The sequence below is a fragment of the Artemia franciscana genome, chromosome 15 (assembly GCF_032884065.1).
Source record: "Artemia franciscana chromosome 15, ASM3288406v1, whole genome shotgun sequence".
NCBI classification, from domain to species: Eukaryota; Metazoa; Arthropoda; class Branchiopoda; order Anostraca; family Artemiidae; genus Artemia; species Artemia franciscana.
In genome coordinates this window covers 3846689-3867080 of record NC_088877.1, presented here as the reverse complement: position 1 = coordinate 3867080, position 20392 = coordinate 3846689, and the positions used below count along the sequence as shown (strand labels likewise).

At 34.9% G+C, this 20392-nt stretch overlaps 1 protein-coding gene across 5 annotated transcripts in view; it reads right to left on the bottom strand.

The window, feature by feature from the left end:
• The window catches only part of LOC136036715 (ATP-dependent translocase ABCB1-like), a 207981-nt gene that overhangs the window by 25919 nt on the left and 161670 nt on the right, over positions 1-20392 (bottom strand). For all 5 annotated transcript variants that reach the window (XM_065719053.1, XM_065719051.1, XM_065719054.1 and 2 more), the window contains 2 exons: positions 17612-17716; positions 8491-8652 (listed from right to left, as the gene is read on the bottom strand). In XM_065719053.1, the coding sequence (XP_065575125.1) occupies positions 8491-8652; positions 17612-17716 (267 nt within the window). The remainder of the gene's footprint in view (positions 1-8490; positions 8653-17611; positions 17717-20392) is intronic.

The following is a 20392-nucleotide window of genomic DNA, read 5'->3' as shown; positions in this document are numbered from 1 at the left end:
GTTGGAACTTTCAGAGAATATTAAAAAGAGATGATTATCTGACCAAAAGCAACATGTGCACGCTACTACTAATGCTACCATTACTGTTAAATTGACTACTACTACTACCGCTTCAAATACAACTTCTAGTACAACTACTTGTAAAGGCAGTACCGTACATTAATACTACTCATGAAACTAGTACTACCACTCTTACTATTAATTAATGAAAAAAAAAACTTTCCGAAAATGAAGTTTTTCAAAAAAAGTAAAGACCATATAACACGTAAGATCAGAAGAAATAAAAACCAACAATAACTCAGACTCAAAACGAACAGAAACTACGATTAAAGAATGAAGGAAACCCAAAACAAACAGAAATTAAATAAAAGATCATACCAAAAACATACAACAGGTAAATATATAAATGAACAGATAAACCTTAAAACAAGTAAAGCTTAAGTTTCATATGCAAATCAAAATTAAAACCTACAAAAATATTTTGGTATTAAGTATAAATGAAACCCAAAACGAACAAAGATTAAATAAATAATCAAAGCAAACAAACATACAACAGGTACTAATATGAATGAATAAATAAATCTTAAAACGAGTAAAACTTGAATTTAGCATGCAAACTTAGCTTAAAACGAACAAAATAACTATAAACAAATGTTGGATACTGCCTTCCCTAATTATAAAATCTAAACTTTATTGCAATTCTTGTTGTAGGTGCTGTAGCATGGTAGGTTTGTCAAGAAATTTTCCGATTATTGGCAAGAATGTTGAATATTTGGAATAATTGCAAACGGACTGTCTCCCGGCTTTTTATAGAAGCTATAACTTTAATTCAATAGTGTATGTTTATTCAAACGGAAAACAGAAAACACAGATAAAACTTCAAAAAAATATTCCTTTTACCTTAATTCTTATGACCTGTGTATTTAAAAGGAGATATCAACATTTCATTCATTATAGGCAAAACCTGTGTACTTCAACGACTAGTAGCGTCGTTTCAAGATAAAGATGAGGAAAGTGTGTCACCCTGGACCTCCCCCTTCCCTTAGAGGTGGAAACACACTTTTTTGTAAGATAGAAAATTAAAAGTTTCAAGGGACATGTAAAACAATCGAAAGACAATAATTAGAACTAATAAATTAAAATAAGATATTTTAATTTCTAAGCTGAAGACTGTTAAAAGCTCTTAAATTTTTAATTCTATAGGCCATTAAAAAAACTTAGTTAAACAAAAAACAGAAGTTATTTGAAAAATCTTTCCATAAAAATACTCCTATGGTTTTTAAGGGCAATTTCTTTTTCTCCACCTTAACTGCAAAGTCTCTTCTCAGAGAATAGTGTCATTGAAGGTGCAAACTCAGCTGGTGCTAATTAAATACAGACTATCGACCGGCCCTATCAAGAGCTCATATCCTACTGACTTCGTAAAATCAAAATTAGTGAGGGGTAAAATAGGATTTTAACAGTTAGATGAAGATTCTGATAAGTCTTGATCGGGAAAAATCTATATAAGGAGTCTATATAAGGAATATGCATATATATATATATATATATATATATATATATATATATATATATATATATATATATATATATATATATATATATATATATATATATATATATATATATATATATATATATATATATATATTGACGACATGACTGCCTGTTCATGGATTATTCTTTATGGTTGATTGTGTATGGCTATGCTATTTTACCTATGTGATTGTATGGATGAGTAGGGTTAAGGCCTCATTCAAGTGCTAGTCTATATTAATCACTAATTTAGGAAAACAGTCTTCCTTTTCTCCTTCTATCTCTTTTTTTTTTTATGTGTTTGTGCTGTTGCATTGGTGATTTCTCTTTTCATATATATATATATATATATATATATATATATATATATATATATATATATATATATATATATATATATATATATTTAAGAACTCTAAAGAACGGAATCTAGATATTAATAGATACATAAAAATAATTGGATTTTTTTTGGCTGATTTCAATTACATAAGTTCCATAAACTTTAGTCTTACCCATCAAAAGTTACAAGTTTGAGAGTATTTGCCTTATTTTCAAAAAAGAAGGAAATTCCCCCCTAAAATTCATAGAATCTTAATGAAAATCAAAGCAACAGATTCAGCGTATCAAGGAACCCCATCATAGAGGTTTCAATTTCTTAGCTTTCTTTTATTTATTAGTATCGACCCAATGGTCTTAGAATATCGCCAGAGGGCTCAGGCGAACGGAAAATAAAAGTTCTAGCGTCCTTTGTTAGTGACCAAAAAAATTGGAGGGCAACAAGTACCCTACCACGCTCATTTTTTCCCAAAGTGCCCTAACCAAACTTTGATACAACCATGTTGTTCAGCATAGTCGAAAAATCTAATAACTCTGTCTTTGAGAATGACTTAGCCCCCCGCAGTCCCCGGAGGTTACGTGGGATGATTTGGCAATGGAGGAATTTTTCATGGGGGCATGGCAATATTGCCTGATTTCCCAGCAATATTTCAAAATGATCAGATATTAAATTAAAAAAAAATCTTTTTTTTCAACTGAAAGTAAGGAGCAACATTAAAACTTGAAACGAACAGAAAAACTTACGTATATTCAATCAAGTCCATGGGTTTTTAATCAATTCAAAGTAAATTACACATAACAACAAAACTTAGTCCATTCCTGGACGTCAAAATCCTCAATCGCTACCTTTTAAAAATAATACTTAGCGTCGTCACTGCTCCTACTCTCAGAAACAACCTTACCTCTCATTTATCCAACAAAGGTACCAATTATCCTCCTGCCCTTTGCCCCAAGAGAAATCACCTCATCCTTATACCAAAATTAAATAAAAAAAAACAAGTTTTTTAAATGAAAGTAAGGAGCGACATTAAAACTTAAAACGAACAGAAATTACTCCGTATATGAAAGGGGCTTTTCCTTCTCAACGCCCCGCTCTTTACGCTAAAGTTTGACTCTTTCTCTTAACTCTACATTTTGAAACAGTAAAATATTTTAGCGTAAAAAGCGGGGCGTTGAGAAGGAAAATCCCCTTTCATATACGGTGTAATTTCTGTTCGTTTTAAGTATTAATGTCGCTCCTTACTTTCATTTAAAAAACTTGTTTTTTTTATTTAATTTCTGAACGTTTTTGAATCAATGCATGTTTTGATTTTGGCTCTCCGCAGAGGAATAATTAAAACGAAATTTGTATATTTATTTATTTTTTTTTTTGGCTAGATGGCTTTCTCATAGTTTTGATCGAATGATTTTGAGAAAAAAAGTGGGAGAGGAAGCCTAGTTGCCCACTGATTTTCGGTTAATTAAAAAGTCAACTAGAACTTTTAATTCTTTACGAATCTTTCGTAAAGATTCGTAAAAGATATAGTAAAAGATATACGTAACTTATAAATTAGCTTACGTAAAGAACTTTTGTATTCTCATGTTTTATTACATATATGAGGGGGTTCGCCCCCTCGTCAGTACCTCGCTCTTTACACTAAAGCTTAAATGTTGTCCCAATTCATTAGGAATGACCCCTGAATCACAAAAGCCACAGAATAAATAGTTGAAATTACTAAAAATACTTTAGCGTAAAGAGCGAGGTATTAGGAGGAGGTGAGCCCCTCATATGGGTAATAATTTCTGTTCGTTTTAAGTTTTAATGCTGCTGCTTACTTCCAGCTGAAAAAAAAATTCATATTTATTTTTTCATTGTTTTTTTAAGTAATGCTAGTAAATCCTGCGCTCCCTTCATGGAAATTTTCTTCCCCTATGACAAATTACTCGATGGAAAGTTCCCCCAGCATATCCCCCTCTTCTCAACCCCTGCTTCCAACCAAAATATCCTCCTGAAAATGCCTGTACACTTCCCAATAACTATTACTATATGTAACCACTGGTCAAAGTTTTGAACTTGTAACCCCTCCCACGGGGACTGTGGGGGAGTAAGTCGTCCCAAAGACATAGTTATAAGGTTTTTTGAATACGTTAAATAAAATGGCTATCTCAGAATTTTGATCCGTTGACTTTGGGAAAATAATTAGCGTGGGAGGGGGACTAGGTGCCCTCCAATTTTTTTGGTCACTTAAAAAGGGCACTAGAACTTTTCATTTCCGTTAGAATGAGCCCTCTCGCAACATTCTAGGACAACTGGGTCGATACGATCACCCCTGGAAAAAAAAACAAATAAACACGCATCCGTGATCTGCCTTCTGGCAAAAAAATGTAAAATTCCACATTTTTGTTGATAGGAGCTTGAAACTTCTACAGTAGGGTTCTCTGATACGCTGAATCTGATGGTCTGATTTTCGTTAAGATTCTATGACTTTTAGGGGGTGTTTCCCCCTATTTTCTAAAATAACACAAATTTTCTCAGGCTCGCAACTTTTGATGGGTAAGACTAAACTTGATGAAACTTATATATTTAAAATCAGCATTAAAATGCAATTCTTTTGATGTAGCTATTGGTACCAAAATTCTATTTTTTAGAGTTTTGGTTACTATTGAGCCGGGTCGCTCCTTACTACAGTTTGTTACCACGAACTGTTTGAAAAATTACTTTATTTATTTCTATTTTTATTTAATACTGTATATAAAAATCCTTTTTAACGATCATTTAACTAGTCTTTTCCAATGCTAATAAATGATTTTTTACCCTTGTTTTAAATGACGTGAGGGAATTCCCAATTCTGAATTTTTCTGTGAACAGGTTTGATAACCTTGCACAAGTTATATTCGGACCAAATTCCGATCATACAGTCGGGGAGTTGGGTATTTGCAGGTTTGATGATGATCGGGTATTTACATCATTCTCATCTACAGGCTGAAAAGAAGCTTCGTTGTGGCTTAACTTACAGCAGCGAATAATAGTGCAGGTTGGGTTTAATACATAACTCAGATCATGTACATGAACGAGGAACAGTATTGGTCCTAATATTAACCCCTTGGGAACACCAATTATTTTTTTTTATCTCCTCCCAAATAAATCCTGCGGCCCTTCAAGTACGATCTGAACCAACCCTCTTATTTCTATGTGCTCCAGTTTCCCTAGGAGAATAGGGTGGTACATACTATCAAATGCTTTTTTGATATCAATCAGGACTGCTGCAGGTAGAAGGCCAGAATCCAGAACTTTACTGATCCATAAACTCAAAGCCGTTAGTGCATCTTGGATGGAGTATCCTGGTCTAAAAATGAACTGATCAGCATTAAAAAACCCTTTTTTTCTCCAAAAACTGGAGTAGCTGCTGCTGCAAGGATTTTTAAAAAACCTTTGAAATGAACGGAAATTGGTCAATACTTTGCAGGATCAGCTCGAGAACCTCCCTTATGCAAAGGAAGAATTCTAGCTTGCTCTAGCAGTTCCGGGAAAATACCCTTCTGCAGAGACAAATTATTCCAGTAAGTAGGCTCTATGATTGACACAGCAAGTGCTTTTAATGTATTAGCATGTACTCGATCAAATCCAGAAGCAGAATTTCCTCTTAGGTTTCGTATAATCAACAGAATTTCAGATGGAGAGACAGGAGTGAGAACCATGGACTTGGTGCATGCTGGGCCTAGGTAATCTTTAAAACTCTTCGTGGGGTTTGCAACGGAATTTGCTTTTTTCCCACTTCTTCAAAAGACGATCCCTGTGCATTTGCAATGTTTTCTGGACCCAATATAGTTTCCCATTTACAGATAATCTCGAAGGAAGCTCAGGTGGGGCACTGCAGGGATGCAATAAAGAGCTGACAACCTTCCATATCTTCCGTGAATCATTACCACTTTCAGCTATCTTTCCAATGGAAATAATTTCTCTTAGCTTTACGTAAAATTGATCGGAGGCATCAATCAAAGGCACCGCTATTAAAAATAATTGTACGATGGTCTACGGCAAAAAATTCAAAAGGCTGCCTTTGCGATTTAAGTATTTCACGGTTTACGATTTATGTACTTTAAGCACAAATCTGATCGAAGTTGAAGTTTATGTCGCTGAACTGCGCATTCAAGTTGAAATTTAATGGCGTTAACCGTACCTTGGGAATTGTGAACTTCTTTTCCATATTTTCCCCAAGAAATTTTACTTTCCTTAACTGTGTTGTTACAGAATTGAGTCACAACAAGGTGTATTCCATTACAAATCACTTCTGAAATATTTAAGTTATGCATAAGTATAACTATTTTATTTTCCTTTAATTTGAAGTCATGGATTTTAAACATGGAGAATCAACAGAAATAAGGAATTATGTAGTAACTTCAATCGTTCCTTCCTGTTCATCTTTCATAGAATCAAAACTATCTTTTACGATACTTACATTCTCCTGGGAGGATATCAACAAATTTCGTATTTATTCTATTTTCTTCTTTATCAAGGAAAGCTAAAATAATCTGTTCCTGATGCAAAGACTATCTCCAAATACTTCCTCATTAAAATTACGGTTGAAAATCATATCTTCAGGTAAATCAACTTCATTGAAGTCATTTTTGGAAAGATTTCTATTTCCCTGGTCCAGGATGAGCTTCGCAAATGCTTCCCTTTCTTGATCGCGACACATATGTTTTACGAGGAAAAATGTTTTAGTCTACGTTTATTTGTCATTTATCGTTATTCAATATGTGAAAAGAACAGGAATATTAGCTTATACCGCTTATGCAATCACAAAACTACTGATGAAAAAAAAAATAACTTTAAAAGAAAATGTCTTGTTTACTGCCTGCTTGAGATGGAAAAACACTATTACCAAGAAAGGACTTGTCTGCTGGCTGCTACAAACCCAATTACTAAATTTTGACCATTTTATAGTTGGTAGTTTATAATTTATAGCTACCATTTTTCTATTATTTTTACTTAGATTCCCATTAAATTATTTTTATGGGGTAACTTATAAGTTTTCGTTTAGATTAGTTTTTTTTCACGGCCAATGCTGGATAAAACGATAGAAAACCGTAGTTGAGAGACAAAAAGTACTTGTTTTCCTTTTAGACGATGTTCCCTTGTGTGAAATTGCGCTCAAACTACAATTTTAGCGACATTAAAACTTAAAACGAACAGAAATTACTCCGTATATGAAATGGGTTGTCCCCTCCGCAATCCCTCGCTCTTTACGCTAAAGTTTGACTCTTTGCCACAATTCTGCTTTTTAAAACAATTAAAAGCTTTAGCGTAAAGAGTGAGGGATTGCGGAGGGGACAACCCATTTCATATACGGAGTAATTTCTGTTCGTTTTAAGTTTTAATGTCGCTCCTTACTTTCAGTTAAAAAAACTAGTTTTTTTTATGTAATCACAAAGGAAGGTTAATCCCAGGGCGAGAGCTTTCTATTGCGCATTTGATTGGCTAACTCCTTGATTTCTCAAATGGGTTCAACGCAAAATCGTAACGCCTGGTAGTGGGTCATGGCGTTCCCATCGGTTCCTATACGTTTATTGCAAATTAGTTTTTTAGCCTCTTTAATTTTAAAAGTGCCCAAAGATAATAAGAGAGAAAGTAAACTCTTGAAATTTCGTAAAATATCAAAAAAATTCTATGTATTATTGCGCTTTCACAGAGCCTTACAATTTTTAGCCTGTTTATTTTGATTGTATGATTCTACAGTGTAGCATTATGCACAAGATTTGTGTACCAAACATACTTCACTGTTTTGACCAATCCATCCTTACCACCTGCGGATATATTATTTTTACCACAATACTGGTCCGATCATATGAATGTTAGGTCATTCCACCACGTCCATTACTCGTCACCTTATTTAACGTTATTTATCAACCATTATGACCTGGTATATTCTTTACTTTGGAATAAATCCTTTCTAGGGCGCATACTAGCGTACCAATACTTATTACAGAAACGCTTACGGCCTCAAGTAGACTGTGTAAGTAGTTACATCATTTACTTACTTACTGATACTTAAGAATTCCCACGCCGGTGGGCCCATAAGGTGGTAACAATGCCTATCCACAATGACTTCTCCTTCTTTGGCAAAATATAATCAAGGGAGTGTCTCTTTAAGGAGCTAACCTTAGAACTTGTTCTAGTTGCAAAATCTAAATACTACGTAATCTCGTTATGCTCACTAAATATTATTTTTTGGTATATCCGGAACGGCAGAAAATGATCATCTTCTGTTTGATCATCCATTAATTTTTCTATTGTCTGGGTAAGCTTTCAACATTAGTAAAAGCTATACATATAGTTAATGTACATATTAACCTTTTTGTTACATATTAACAAAAAGATTTGGGCAAGCCCAAATCTTTTATTTTTCAACTACTGAAATATTTGCTGGAACTGATCGCTAAGCTGATCCAAAAGAGTAGTTAAAAAAGGTCAAAATGTTCAATCACGCTTCAATATTCCTGACTTATGTTAAGGGCAACAAACATACGGCTATAAAATATTTGTTTGCTTTCAAACCCTTAAAAATAAAATTTATTTATTGATTCAACTTTAGAAACAAAGCTATACCTATATCAGTAGTAAATTTCTCTACTCACCCCTTGAATACTGGCAGCGTCCCCAGAGAGGCGTGCACAGAGGGCCCCGGCACTGTTTTCTTCTCTGTCATACCATCCAATTTCCTGCCTGAGCATAGCAGAAAAAGCCCATCCTCGAACTCGCGATGTCAAACGTTCACCAGCTAGCGCAAACATGAATGCCTTCAAGAGGAAATAGCTTATTAGAAGTATCAAAATCTTAGAACTAAAACAAGCAATAGAAAAGACTTCAATTGCGAGGAAGACACTGAGTTAAGAGGTATGACTAGGATTTTTCAATAGGCATCGAAAGTATGCCCGTTTTCTTGAAACATCAAAGGGAAGCGAAGAAATTTTTTTACAGAAATATAGCATGATATATATGGAAAAGGAAAAAAGATCCTCAAGAACCTTTGATGGGACAGAGGGGGTGAAACACGGTTGACGTTTTTGGTTGCTGAGTCTTTTTTTTACAAGGACAGACAGCAAGCCTGATACCCAACTGTTCAGATGCTTGGATAGACACCCGGGTTCAACATTGCCAAGCAGAGATCAATTCACTGCACCACTAATAGGGTAGGAAATACAATCATCAAAGATTTTAAATCGAATTGGTATGCTAAATATTAAGTTGAGATTTTTTTGGAGGGGGGGTGTTGTTTTGTTGGTGTTGGATCCTCGATGACGCCGATAATTTTAAATTGTATTTTATTGTCAGGTGATACGAGGGTCGCTGTTTCGTGGGAACTGTCGGTGAGTTGATTTTTTTGTCTTTATAGATTTATATTTAGATGTTGTTTAGTATGTTTATGCCAGTTTTATCAATCTTTATTAATTCTATATCGTTTCCCAAATAACGGGCCATTGAGCCCTTTGGGATATTGTTTTTGTTATTGTTATTTTATGGAAATGTTGTTTGTACGATCCTTTACAGAAGATTAGATGTTTATTTAACGTTTTAAAAAATTCATTAGATATGAATAAAAAAAATTATTTAAAATAACAATCAACCCCCTTGTCCTCCATCGCCCGATACTCAACCCCATCCACGAAAAAAATTATCAACGATAAGTCATAGAAGCTGACCCTTGGCCCCCTCTCCATGGCCCGGTCCCCACTAAAAAAAACAACTTATTATTAAACATATGTTATTCCAAAAGGCATGGGAAATAAGTCTAATTTTATTAGTTCTTGCCAAAACTGTTCAAGACCCCTATATTCTTCAATACAATCAACAGTTTGACTACTTCCCGTTTCTTTATCGGTAAGAGCATAAGGCATACTGCAGATCTGGCTCTTTTCCAGAGCGAATTATATTTCAAATATTTTCTTTTGTACTTATTACAGCATTGAAAATAAACTGAATACTGCAGTGAGATCAGGCCAGAATTTATCAATGGGCCCACTAAACCCTATGGTTTTCACTGTCCCCGAACTCTTCTGGTTTTCCTCAAAAACCTTAAAAAAAAGTGGCAAAAACGCTTGGGACTAGAAGCGTCAAAGCTTTAAATTCGGCCCTGAGTGAAACAAAATCTAGAGCTGGTGAGCTTTCGGCAATTAATATTATTATATGTCAAATACTCAGTGTAATTTAAATAATCATTGCCAAAGCTAATAACTTAATTTGGAATGAAAAGTTATTCTAAATAAGAAACTTTGAAAAACATGAAACCTTGGCAATGAAAACTAACAGAAATTAACTTAAGGGACTTTCCGAAAAAAAAAGGTTTTTAAACGAAAAGTAAAGGCCATGTTAAGCGTAAGATCGGAATTAATAGAAATCTCAACTAAAAACACAACAGAAACCTCAACAAACAAACAATCATAGCAAAAAAACATATAAAGGCAAAATGATAAAAAAAGCAAAACTCATTAATTGCTGAAAGCTCATCAGTTCAAAATTTCATTTTACTGTAATTTTTATTATTATTTTCAATATTGTAATACGTGCAAAAGATTTTTTTTTAATACAATTCGTTTTTCAATAGGGCACCAGCACGCAGTAGGCTTTAGACTTTTACAGTGAGAAAAGGAGGCAAAAGCCAAACTATTGTTTGCAGTAATTTTGGTTCGGTTCAAGCTTGATTTACATGTTCAATTTAAGTTTAACCACATTTATATTATTACCTATTATATATTTGTTTGCTATGATTGTTTATTTAATTTCTGTTCGTTTTGGTTTCATTTACAAATCAAAAGCAAAATATTTTTGTTCGTTATGAGCTTAATTTACATATTCGATTTAAGCTTTCTTCGTTTTAGGATTTATTTTTACATTTATATTAGTACCAGTTGTATGTTGTTAGGCTACGTCTGTGTATTTAATTTCTGCAAGTTTTGGGTTTCAGTTATTCTTTAATAGTAATTTCTGGTTGTTTTGAGTTTGAGTTATTGTAGTTTTCTATTTCCTTCGACTTGAAGTTTAATGTGGCCTTTACTTTCTTTAAAAAACTTCTTTCTCAGATTTGTTTTTAATTTATTTGAAAAAGGAGAAGTACCTATCGATTTTAGGGAAACCGTAAATAAACCCCTATATATTTCAGGTGTTAAGAGTTAATGTGGCAATTATCGATACATTAACCTGCTCTCTGTTTGTAGAAAATTACTTAGCATTATGATACTTTTTAGACTGAGAGATGCTGTATACAAAGTTATAAAAGAAAAAAAGTGCGGTTTTAGAAAGGGCAGAGGATGTGTCGACTAAATTTTTAGTCTGAGGCTAACAATTGAGAAGTACCTGAATTATCAACCAACGTTGGTCCTCAGTTTTATAGATTATGATCAAGCTTTCGATTCTGTTGATAGAAGAGTTTTAGCAAAGGTCTTATTCTTATATGGTATACCAGACAAATAAATTAAAATGATTAGTGTTATGTGCGAGAATAACACTACTGTTCTTAAGCTAGGAAATTAGGTTAGCAACTGAGTTCATATTAAATCAGGAGTTAAGCACGGCTGTGTTCTTTCCCCTTTTATTTGGATTACTTTATCTTAAGGAGGACAGGATAGGCAATGCGAGAAGACGGAATCGAATGGGGAGGAAAAACTTTCCGAGACTGAGATTAGACCGATGATTTAAGCATCCTAGATGAAAGTTTGAGCAAAATAAATAAACATTTAGAGTTTTTATGAGTTCAAGGGCCTAGAGTAGATTTGGAAGTTAAAGGACTAAGTCGACTAATGATGTTAATGGACTAAGGACTAAGTTGACTCTGTTAAGAGGACTAAGTTGTTAAGGCTAGGAGTTAGTGAAGATAAAAAGGTGACCTTGTGTAACGAAAAGATTGATTTGGTGGACAGCTTGACTTACCTAGGAAGTAATATTTATTTACTTTTAGAGATTTTACGAGATCAGGGTGCTAAAATATGTTTGAAAATGAATATTAAGAGGACTAAGTTGCTTAGGCTAGAAATAAGTGAAGAGGAAAAGATGATCTTGGGTAAATTAAAGATTGATTAGTTAGACAGCTTCACTTACCTAGATATTATGATTGGTAAAAACGAAGGGGGGAGGCAGTGAAGATGTTCAAACTAGAACGGCCTAGGCTCAGGGTATTTCGTTAGAGTTGAAAAAAAGTTTAGAAGAATAGGAAGATAAGTCTTTAACTTAAGCTCTAACTTCACTGAATACAAACACACAAATAAAACACAACTCCAGGGACTAATCAATATCTTTAGGGCCTAAATGTAGTTCCTGGAGAACTTCGAGTATTCACATTAATATATCACTGATTACTGACAAAATAACTAAGTGCTAACTTTGAAACAGAAAGATCTGTAATTTATCTCACTTTTAGTAACTGAGATTTAAGATAAAACTTCTTTGGTATTAAGTTTATTAAAATAAATTAACTTTACAGCTCTATTTTTTAAGGTTTGAATAGTTCTCTAAATTAAAACAGAAACAGTTAACCCAAATGTAAAAACTATCCTGAAAATAAGGATAAAGAAAAGTAAAATAAAGGGTTCGCAAGACTTTTTGCCGGGGGAAATTTTTCAGTCTATACAAAATCCCAGCTCCTCTTGCAATTTTCATAGATAATGAATTTATATGTTCTTTCCATGACAATAATTCATCATTGATTACACCTAAATATTCAAATTTTGAAACCTTATCTGTCAAATATCCATCAGCTGTTAATGATAGTTCAGTGTTTACCTTCTTGATAGTAGAAAAAATCATATAATTTGTTTTTTCAATAAGAGAAAGGTTGAGATGGCTCTAGCACGTTTTCTGGATGAAGGATGACAGATTACCGAATATTGTCCTTTTCGGCCAACCATCCAGGGCTGAACGAAAAGCAGGTCGTCCGAGTTGGTGGTAGGAGCATAGCACAGAGAAATATTTAAGGGAAACTGGAAATTCCTGAGAGGATGTAAAGAGGGAGGGTTAGATTGGGTTGGAGGGGGAGCGTGTGTAGCTGTGTTGACCTCAGGTGGCTTGGTGCTGCAGCTACTTCTTAGTAGTAGTAGTATTAGTTGTAGTATGCTAGTAAAATGGAGAAGAATTGGGAAGGAGGGGTAAGTATGAAATAACGGTTATTGAGGGAAGAAATAATGAATTCTTTGTTTGGCAGATGGAGATATTTTTTGATAGAGTAGATTCAGGCAACGTTGGATTCTTGTGGAATGTTAGGTGACTGGAATGGGGTTTATGGTAAGGGTAGGAAAGTTAGAGAGGTGTCTAAAAAGGTATATTCTATTTTAGTTGATATGGAAATTAAGAAAGGGGGTGCCCGACTAGAACGCCTGAACTAAGAGATTCAGTGGTTTCTATTCAAGGGTAAAAGAGACATGGGAAGATGAGGTATATTCCCAAGCCTTCTTCTGCTTGCTGATCATCCAAAACCATAAAATATCAACATTTCTCTTATGTGACTTACTGACTTCGCTGTTTTCAAGTGACTGTTCATTTGAATTACCCATTTCCATCCTTTAGCTGCACTTTGATTTAATTCAGTAATCTCTGGTAAATTAAAGCATAAGGTCAGCCAAGCTACATTTATACAAAGACACATATTATGAAGGAAGACATTTTTTTTAAATTGACATTGTTTGTTTTTTAAGAATGTAGCGGGATGATTTTTTACCGTAACTAGACAGAATTATCGTTTTGGCTGTAGTTATTACAAAATACATAAGATACGCAGAAATTACGTGCTCAGTTTCAGATACACAAGGTAGTAGTTGTCCGTGAAATACCCCATAACTATTCAAGAGCTGATTTAGAGACCTAAGTAGAGGGACTTATTAGTGTTAATCAAATCGGCAATTCTCGCACTTTTCGCCTCGAGTTTATCGACAGAACCGCTCTGAACGCGGTACTGGAGTCGGGAATCCGTATTGGGTACGAAATTTTTCGCGCTAAGCCCTTTCGATGCTTTCGCTGTCAAAGTACTGATCACCTGATTGGAGCTTGTCCCCGCTCACCAGCACATCCTAAGTGTTCCAGATGTTCTGGCCCTCGTGTGAATTCCAAGGAAAACCCTTGCCAAGCCTCGCCAAAATGTACAAATTGCACTATGGAACACGTAAGTTTTAGTCTGAAATGCAAAGTTCTCCGATCGGCTCTCAACAACGCTAATAAATGAATGCTCAAACTCTGTTTAGCTTTGTGTCCCTTAATATTAATGGTACAAAAGACAAGGATCTACTGATTAGTGAGCTGCTTGAAAATGATATTGTGCTTCTACAGGAGCACCTTCTCTCTAAAGTGAATGTTGATAGCCTAAAGCGTTTTCGACCAATCAAACCTTCTTGAGAGCCGCCCAGAAAACCCGTGGTAGACCATCAGGAGGTCTGGCCATCTATTTCAAACACAAGACTCAGCCGATATTATTGCAAAGCGACGCTAACATCTTAGCGATAAAATGTGGTGATACCGCATTTATAAACATTTATTTCCCCTGTAATAAAAAGACTGTGCAGTCATTGTCTAGTTTTTCACAAGCATGTAATCGCCTACGAACACTACTTAGCAACCTTTCAAAACAGAATACCAAATGGGTTTTCGCCGGCGACATGAACACTGACTTATTATCTAATTCTGACCGATCTGAATTCTTTCTCGATTCACTACCCGGAGGACTCCATCTTGCTGATAAAGATCTTCTATTTACTTATATTCACAATCGTGGTGGTCTTACTTCCAACCTTGATCATGTAATTGTGTCAGATTCAACTCTACTTTCATCAATAGTTCATGTGGACGACTCAAAAATCGGCGACGATCATTTACCAGTCACTTACCAACTATCTTGCTCCATGGCGAGCTCTGTGCAACGAAACTCTCCCAAGTGGTTCTCAAAGTTGAATTGGGAAAATACCAATGTTCCACATTGTCCCAGTCATTATCATCAATTAAAGTGCCTTTCCACTTATTGCAAACATCTGTATCTACAACTTCAACTCGGATAGATATCAACTCGTATTATCAGCAAATAGTGTTCTGTCTAAAGTCTGCCGCTAAAAAAGCTGTACCCTCCGAGTGCGTGCAAACGGGTACTCGAAATCCCTTTTGGAAAGTTGATCCTAAAGTGAAGATGGCTAAACAAAAAGCTAAGTTCTGGCTACGTATGTGGATAGCCTTTGATCATCCTTCTTCTGGTTAAGAAGAAGGACGATAATTTAGGCATTAGTCACGTTGCATATGCTGATGATGTTCTGCTTCTTAGTCGGACAAAACATAGTCTAATTACAAACTTTTACCGGCTTTCAGCCGCACTATCCACAGTAGGCCTTTCAGTTAATGCCTCCAAATGTGAATTTTTGTGTTTTGGGAGTCCTCCACCAGCATCACCTCTTTGATTGGGTTCTTCAGCTATACCATGTTCAGCAAGTATTGAATGGTTGGGTCTCTGTTTTTCCACGTCACTTTCGTCTACTTGCTCCGCTATTACGTCCAGCGTGCTGAAAAGTATGCGGGTTGGATACGATAAAATTTCACCAAATCGTGATCGGTATAATCGAAAAGGACTATGCCGTCTTTATTCTAGTTTTTGTGCCCCTGCTGTTTTTTATCTTTCTGGTTTTGCTTTCCTCCTTCGCAAGAAGGATACAAAGAAAATACTCTCAGGATATTTTAAGTACTGCAAGTACTTGCTGCGTTTGCCTCGGTGGTATCGGAATCATATAGTCGTTTCTAAATTTGACATCGTTGATGCGCCCTCGCGACTGAAACATTTATCTAAAGATATATCTCTTAAAACTCGGCAAATAATTGGTGTTTTAGACCCTCTTTGGCCATTTTTTGAATTGAAGTAATTTACTTATGTTGTATGTTGTTATGCTGCTATGTTATTTATGTTGTTATGTTTTTTGTCTTGTTTTTCCTTTTTTTGTGTGTTTACTCCACAGTTTAATGTACTTTGTGGGTTATAAATAAATTATTATTCTTCTTATTATTATTATTATTGGAAAACTCTTGCAATTTTCTAGACTGGAGGAAAAAGTATACATGATATACACGATGTAAAATAGCAGGTGGGGGGGGGGGTCCGATCTTAATCATTTTACAATATATCCAGGGCTAAACAAAAAGAAGGTCGTCCAAAAGGAGTCAAGAAGATATGACAAAAAACATTTACAGGCACTATGAGCTACAAGGAAAGCTATGAACACCGTGGGATGAAGGAGCGTACATAACAGTATTTACATTAGGTTGGTTTGGTTTTTAACTGTATAAGACTGCTTTGTACATGATTATGCGGCTGCTTCACAAAGAACCCAATTTGCATATTCATAAAGGATGGGGTTTATAAAATAAGCTAAAAATAAGCCTTCTAGGAATTCTAAGAAATTCCATTAGACCGAAACCCAGCGAAGCGTATTAACAGGGTTTAAGGGGGGGATAAAACCTGAAAATAAACACATCTATTAAAACTGAAAACAGATTGATAAAGATCAGAGATAGAAAATAAAGCAAATAAAAAAGTTGGGGGAGGGCGTAAGGGGCACCTTGCACGTGGGACCGTCGGTGGACAGTCGTGGATGCTCTAGTGGCCCTGTTTTAACATTAATAAGGGGTATATTCATTGGAAGCTCTTAAAACCTATCACAGGGACGGTCCGATTTCAATGAGAGTTAGATTTCTCTTGAAAAACTTCCAATCAAGATATTAAAAGCATGTAAATCAACTTTAAAAGAATTTCACTTTAAAATAATATTGTTAAGTTATGGCGTTTTAATAACTAAATTTTAGTTGAATATAGTTGAATATAGATATTTTAGCGCATATTTCATAATTATTTCGAACATGCTTTTCATTGCTAACACTTAGTTTTTTTGCTTTTCTCAGTTTTCAATGAACAACAGCCTCTCAAGTCAGGCCTGAATATTTTCAATATGTACTTCATTGACAATAGACAACAAATCCACCTTAGGCAAGCATAGCTACGCACACTTTTCTTCCATCGTAATCTAGTAAAAGCCTCTTATGAGATCTTTAAAGCTTCCTTTAGATCATTCCTAACGATCTCCTTTCATCCCATTCGTGAATAACAAGCTTTTTGTTTTGCCTTAGATGATTAGCCAAAAGGCAAAATCTTTGGCAATGTTTCCACCTACCTTTGCAGAACATGTCAAATCCATCTTAATATGCTCTTAAATTATCCTTAGAAAGGGTGATAGAACAATACTTTTTTGTACAACTTGCTCTTTGAAATTCATTGACTGACCTGGGTAGTTTTTAGTCTGTCCTACTTCCGGATACAAGAATTGCTTATCGGTATTTGGTATCTTACCTGCTGTGAAGGTGAACTGTAGAAATATTATCTTTGATGGATCTACTCTTAAGCCGATACATTCATAGCCTGACCCCAAACTGATAAAGGTTTTCTTGTAACAAGATCAGATTGAGTGTTCTGAACTTAATACTTTCAACAAGCTCTCAAATGTTTGAGGATTCATAACTGTTTTAGCAAACTTTAAAGATTCATTCATATTCCAAACTTAAGTCTAAAGTTTTTCCGTTGATAAGGATTTATGAATTTGAAGTCGAGGAATACAGACTTTGTGGTCTGATTTTAAATTTTATTCTTTATTATAAAATTCTATATTTCAATTATTATAACAGTTGTAATAACAGTTTGATCAAAGAAATGATTTAAGTAGTGATAAGGAAAAAAGCTTAATTTTAGCCTACCTGAAAAAAACTAGCGATTCCTCCAAATATTCCGACAAGCAAAAACAAAAGGGAATACGTAATCGTTTTTTGCCTCGCAACTTCTATATTTGTAAGACTTAGGCTCTGAAAAAATAACAAATATAATTATTAGAGTAATACCCAAAGAATTCATTCAATTATAAACAATGATTGCATTTGACTTTAGGAGGTAGGGAGTTTGTCCCTGGCAGAGTTCTCACAAATCTTTTTTGAAGGAGGTGAAAACACTGAATAACAGAACAGGCAAAATTTTACAATTTAGAATTATTTATTACAGAGATCCATCAAATGAAATTTTTTGAAATATCTAAAAACTATAAGAAAAGTTCTGTTTTACTGTAAATGGAATCTGAGTGTCCTATTTTTTTTTACAAATGGTATAGAATTTAAGGTTAGACATTAGCACATCTTCGTATAAACATTCAGTTTAGGGAATAAATAATATCACTGGTAGTATCTCAAAATAAACCCCCAAAACATTAAATATAAGGCATATAAAACCAACTCCTGAAATTTGAACGTGGCAAGTGGTGATACCACTCGGCTTGACAAATTTTTGTGAAAGATTCTAGTTTTTACAAAATATTTTTGTGTGATAAAGTATCTTAATTTTTTTTACTTTTATGGTTGAATGAACAAGAAAACAAGCCGAGAAGCTGTTTATTGAAATTCTACTAAGAGTTTAGTTTCGCTATATAACGTTATATATACCTATGAAGAGTAGTAATACTTTGGATAGTCTTCCTCATTCTGAGAATGATCGAACTTCATTGGTGCAGCAATGTGGGTGCATCAGATCCCGTGTGGTTGCAGAAGCTTACATATGGAACGTACTAACCAGAATCTTAAAATGAGGTAAAACCAACAGAAGTCTGTATTTCATCGTTTGCTTTAAAGTAACCCAACCTGAAGATTTCACTTCGGCCCTATTGTAACACATTTTTGATTTTCTGGGCCGTTATCTATTGTTAGACAGCGTATCTTTTATTTCTAGGGACCGGAGTTTAAAGAAATTTTTCCGAGAAACAATTGAAAGTAAGAAAACTTAATTATAGAACCTTGCTTTGAGTAGAGACGCAGGTGAATTTGGTTTGAACTCTATTTAGGACAAATTATTGAAATCAGTTTCAGTAAGATCGATTTCTCCTGTGACGTTTACTCTCTGCCCACTGGTTAGTTCGAATAAAGCAAACGAACCAGAAAATAAAAGGTCAAGGAGATTTGCTTCCAGTGTTGCGTTGAGAAAATGAGGACAATGAACAAGATGTAATTATTTTATTTTGTATATATATATATATAATTGGTTTTCATTAGTTTTTTTCATTATCTGCTGATTTTGGCCATTGTACATGTGATCCAGCATATTTTGTGAATTTTATTATCACTGTCTAATAAAAGGATTTATCCCTATTCGAACTTTTATTTATCGTCATGGAAAGGCAGTGTTGTCTTCGAAATTACCTAAAATTATCTTGTTCATTAGGTTGAGCCTTTGGTGTTTTGTTGGTCCCTGGGCAAGCAGGGATCTATAGTCACAAAGGGATAAGGCATTTTCCGATCTTTCTGTTGAAATAATTTTCAGACAGAGGGTTACAGCCCTGTCGGTTATCGGCCTGTGGATTTATGGCCCACTTAGGGCAGCTGAAGTCCCCTCAACTGGACGAGGCAGCTCTTGGAAGAGGTCGTTGTCCATAAAATGGGATCTTACGCCCTGCTGCAGCTATCTTTCTATAGAGAATCCTCCCAGAATGTTGTTGTGATTCACCATGCTGTTTCACTTATTTCTGGGAAAGTTTTGTAAAGCATGGGGCTTATCTATAGGCCAATGTGTCATGTTAAGCGTACATTTGAGGGGGCTCCTTTCTCTTTTACCTGTATTTACGACCCCCGGACAAGGATGCCTCAGTTTCTACTTTAGATTCTCAGGAGCTACGTTCTCCCTTGGTCCGTGCCTCCTACTCAAAAGAGGTACCCGACATGTCCGTGAGACTCTCCCCTCTCAGCCACCCAGAGCCATGCTGAATGGCCTTTGAGAGGCCCTTACTGAGAATTTGACTAAGTAAGTACTCAGAAGGTACTTATCCCTTTATGTCAAAGAATCAAGTAGCTGTATTTCAGATATGTTGGTTTTTATATTCCTTTCAAATTACTTACAAATTACAGGTTCCGACCGTTGCTGTACTAGGTTTGATATCAACCTTGTTAGGTAGCAACGTTTAATTTCATCCGAAATTTGAACCAAGAGAACGCATTTAAGGAGAAAAGAAAGGAGTATCCTCGGTCACATATACAACCAAAACCTCGTGAACATAAACTCATTGAACATAAACTCGTCCTATCATCCTCCATACAAATAAGTTTTCAGAACAGCAGATTAAGGAACGACAGGTGTCTCTCTCTCTCAATACTCTTGGTGATTCAGAAGTATTTAAGTTCTAAGGTAAATAGCTATTTTAGCAAAATTTGCATTAATCAATTTTTTTATAACAGTTGTTGAAATCGTTTTATAATCGTAATATCCCCAGTTCCTATAAATCAAAGAGAAATTATCTAAGACGATAAAATGGCTAGAAAATCAAAAATGTGTTTCAACAGGGTCGAAGTGAAATCTTGAGTTTGGGAATTTTACTTTAAAGCCGACAAAATAGAGACTTGATGCTGTAGCAATCTCATTTTTAAGTTCTGGTTAGTACTTCCCACATATGAGCTTTCGCAAGTGCACGGGATCTGATGCGCCCCACTTTGCTGCACCAATGGAGT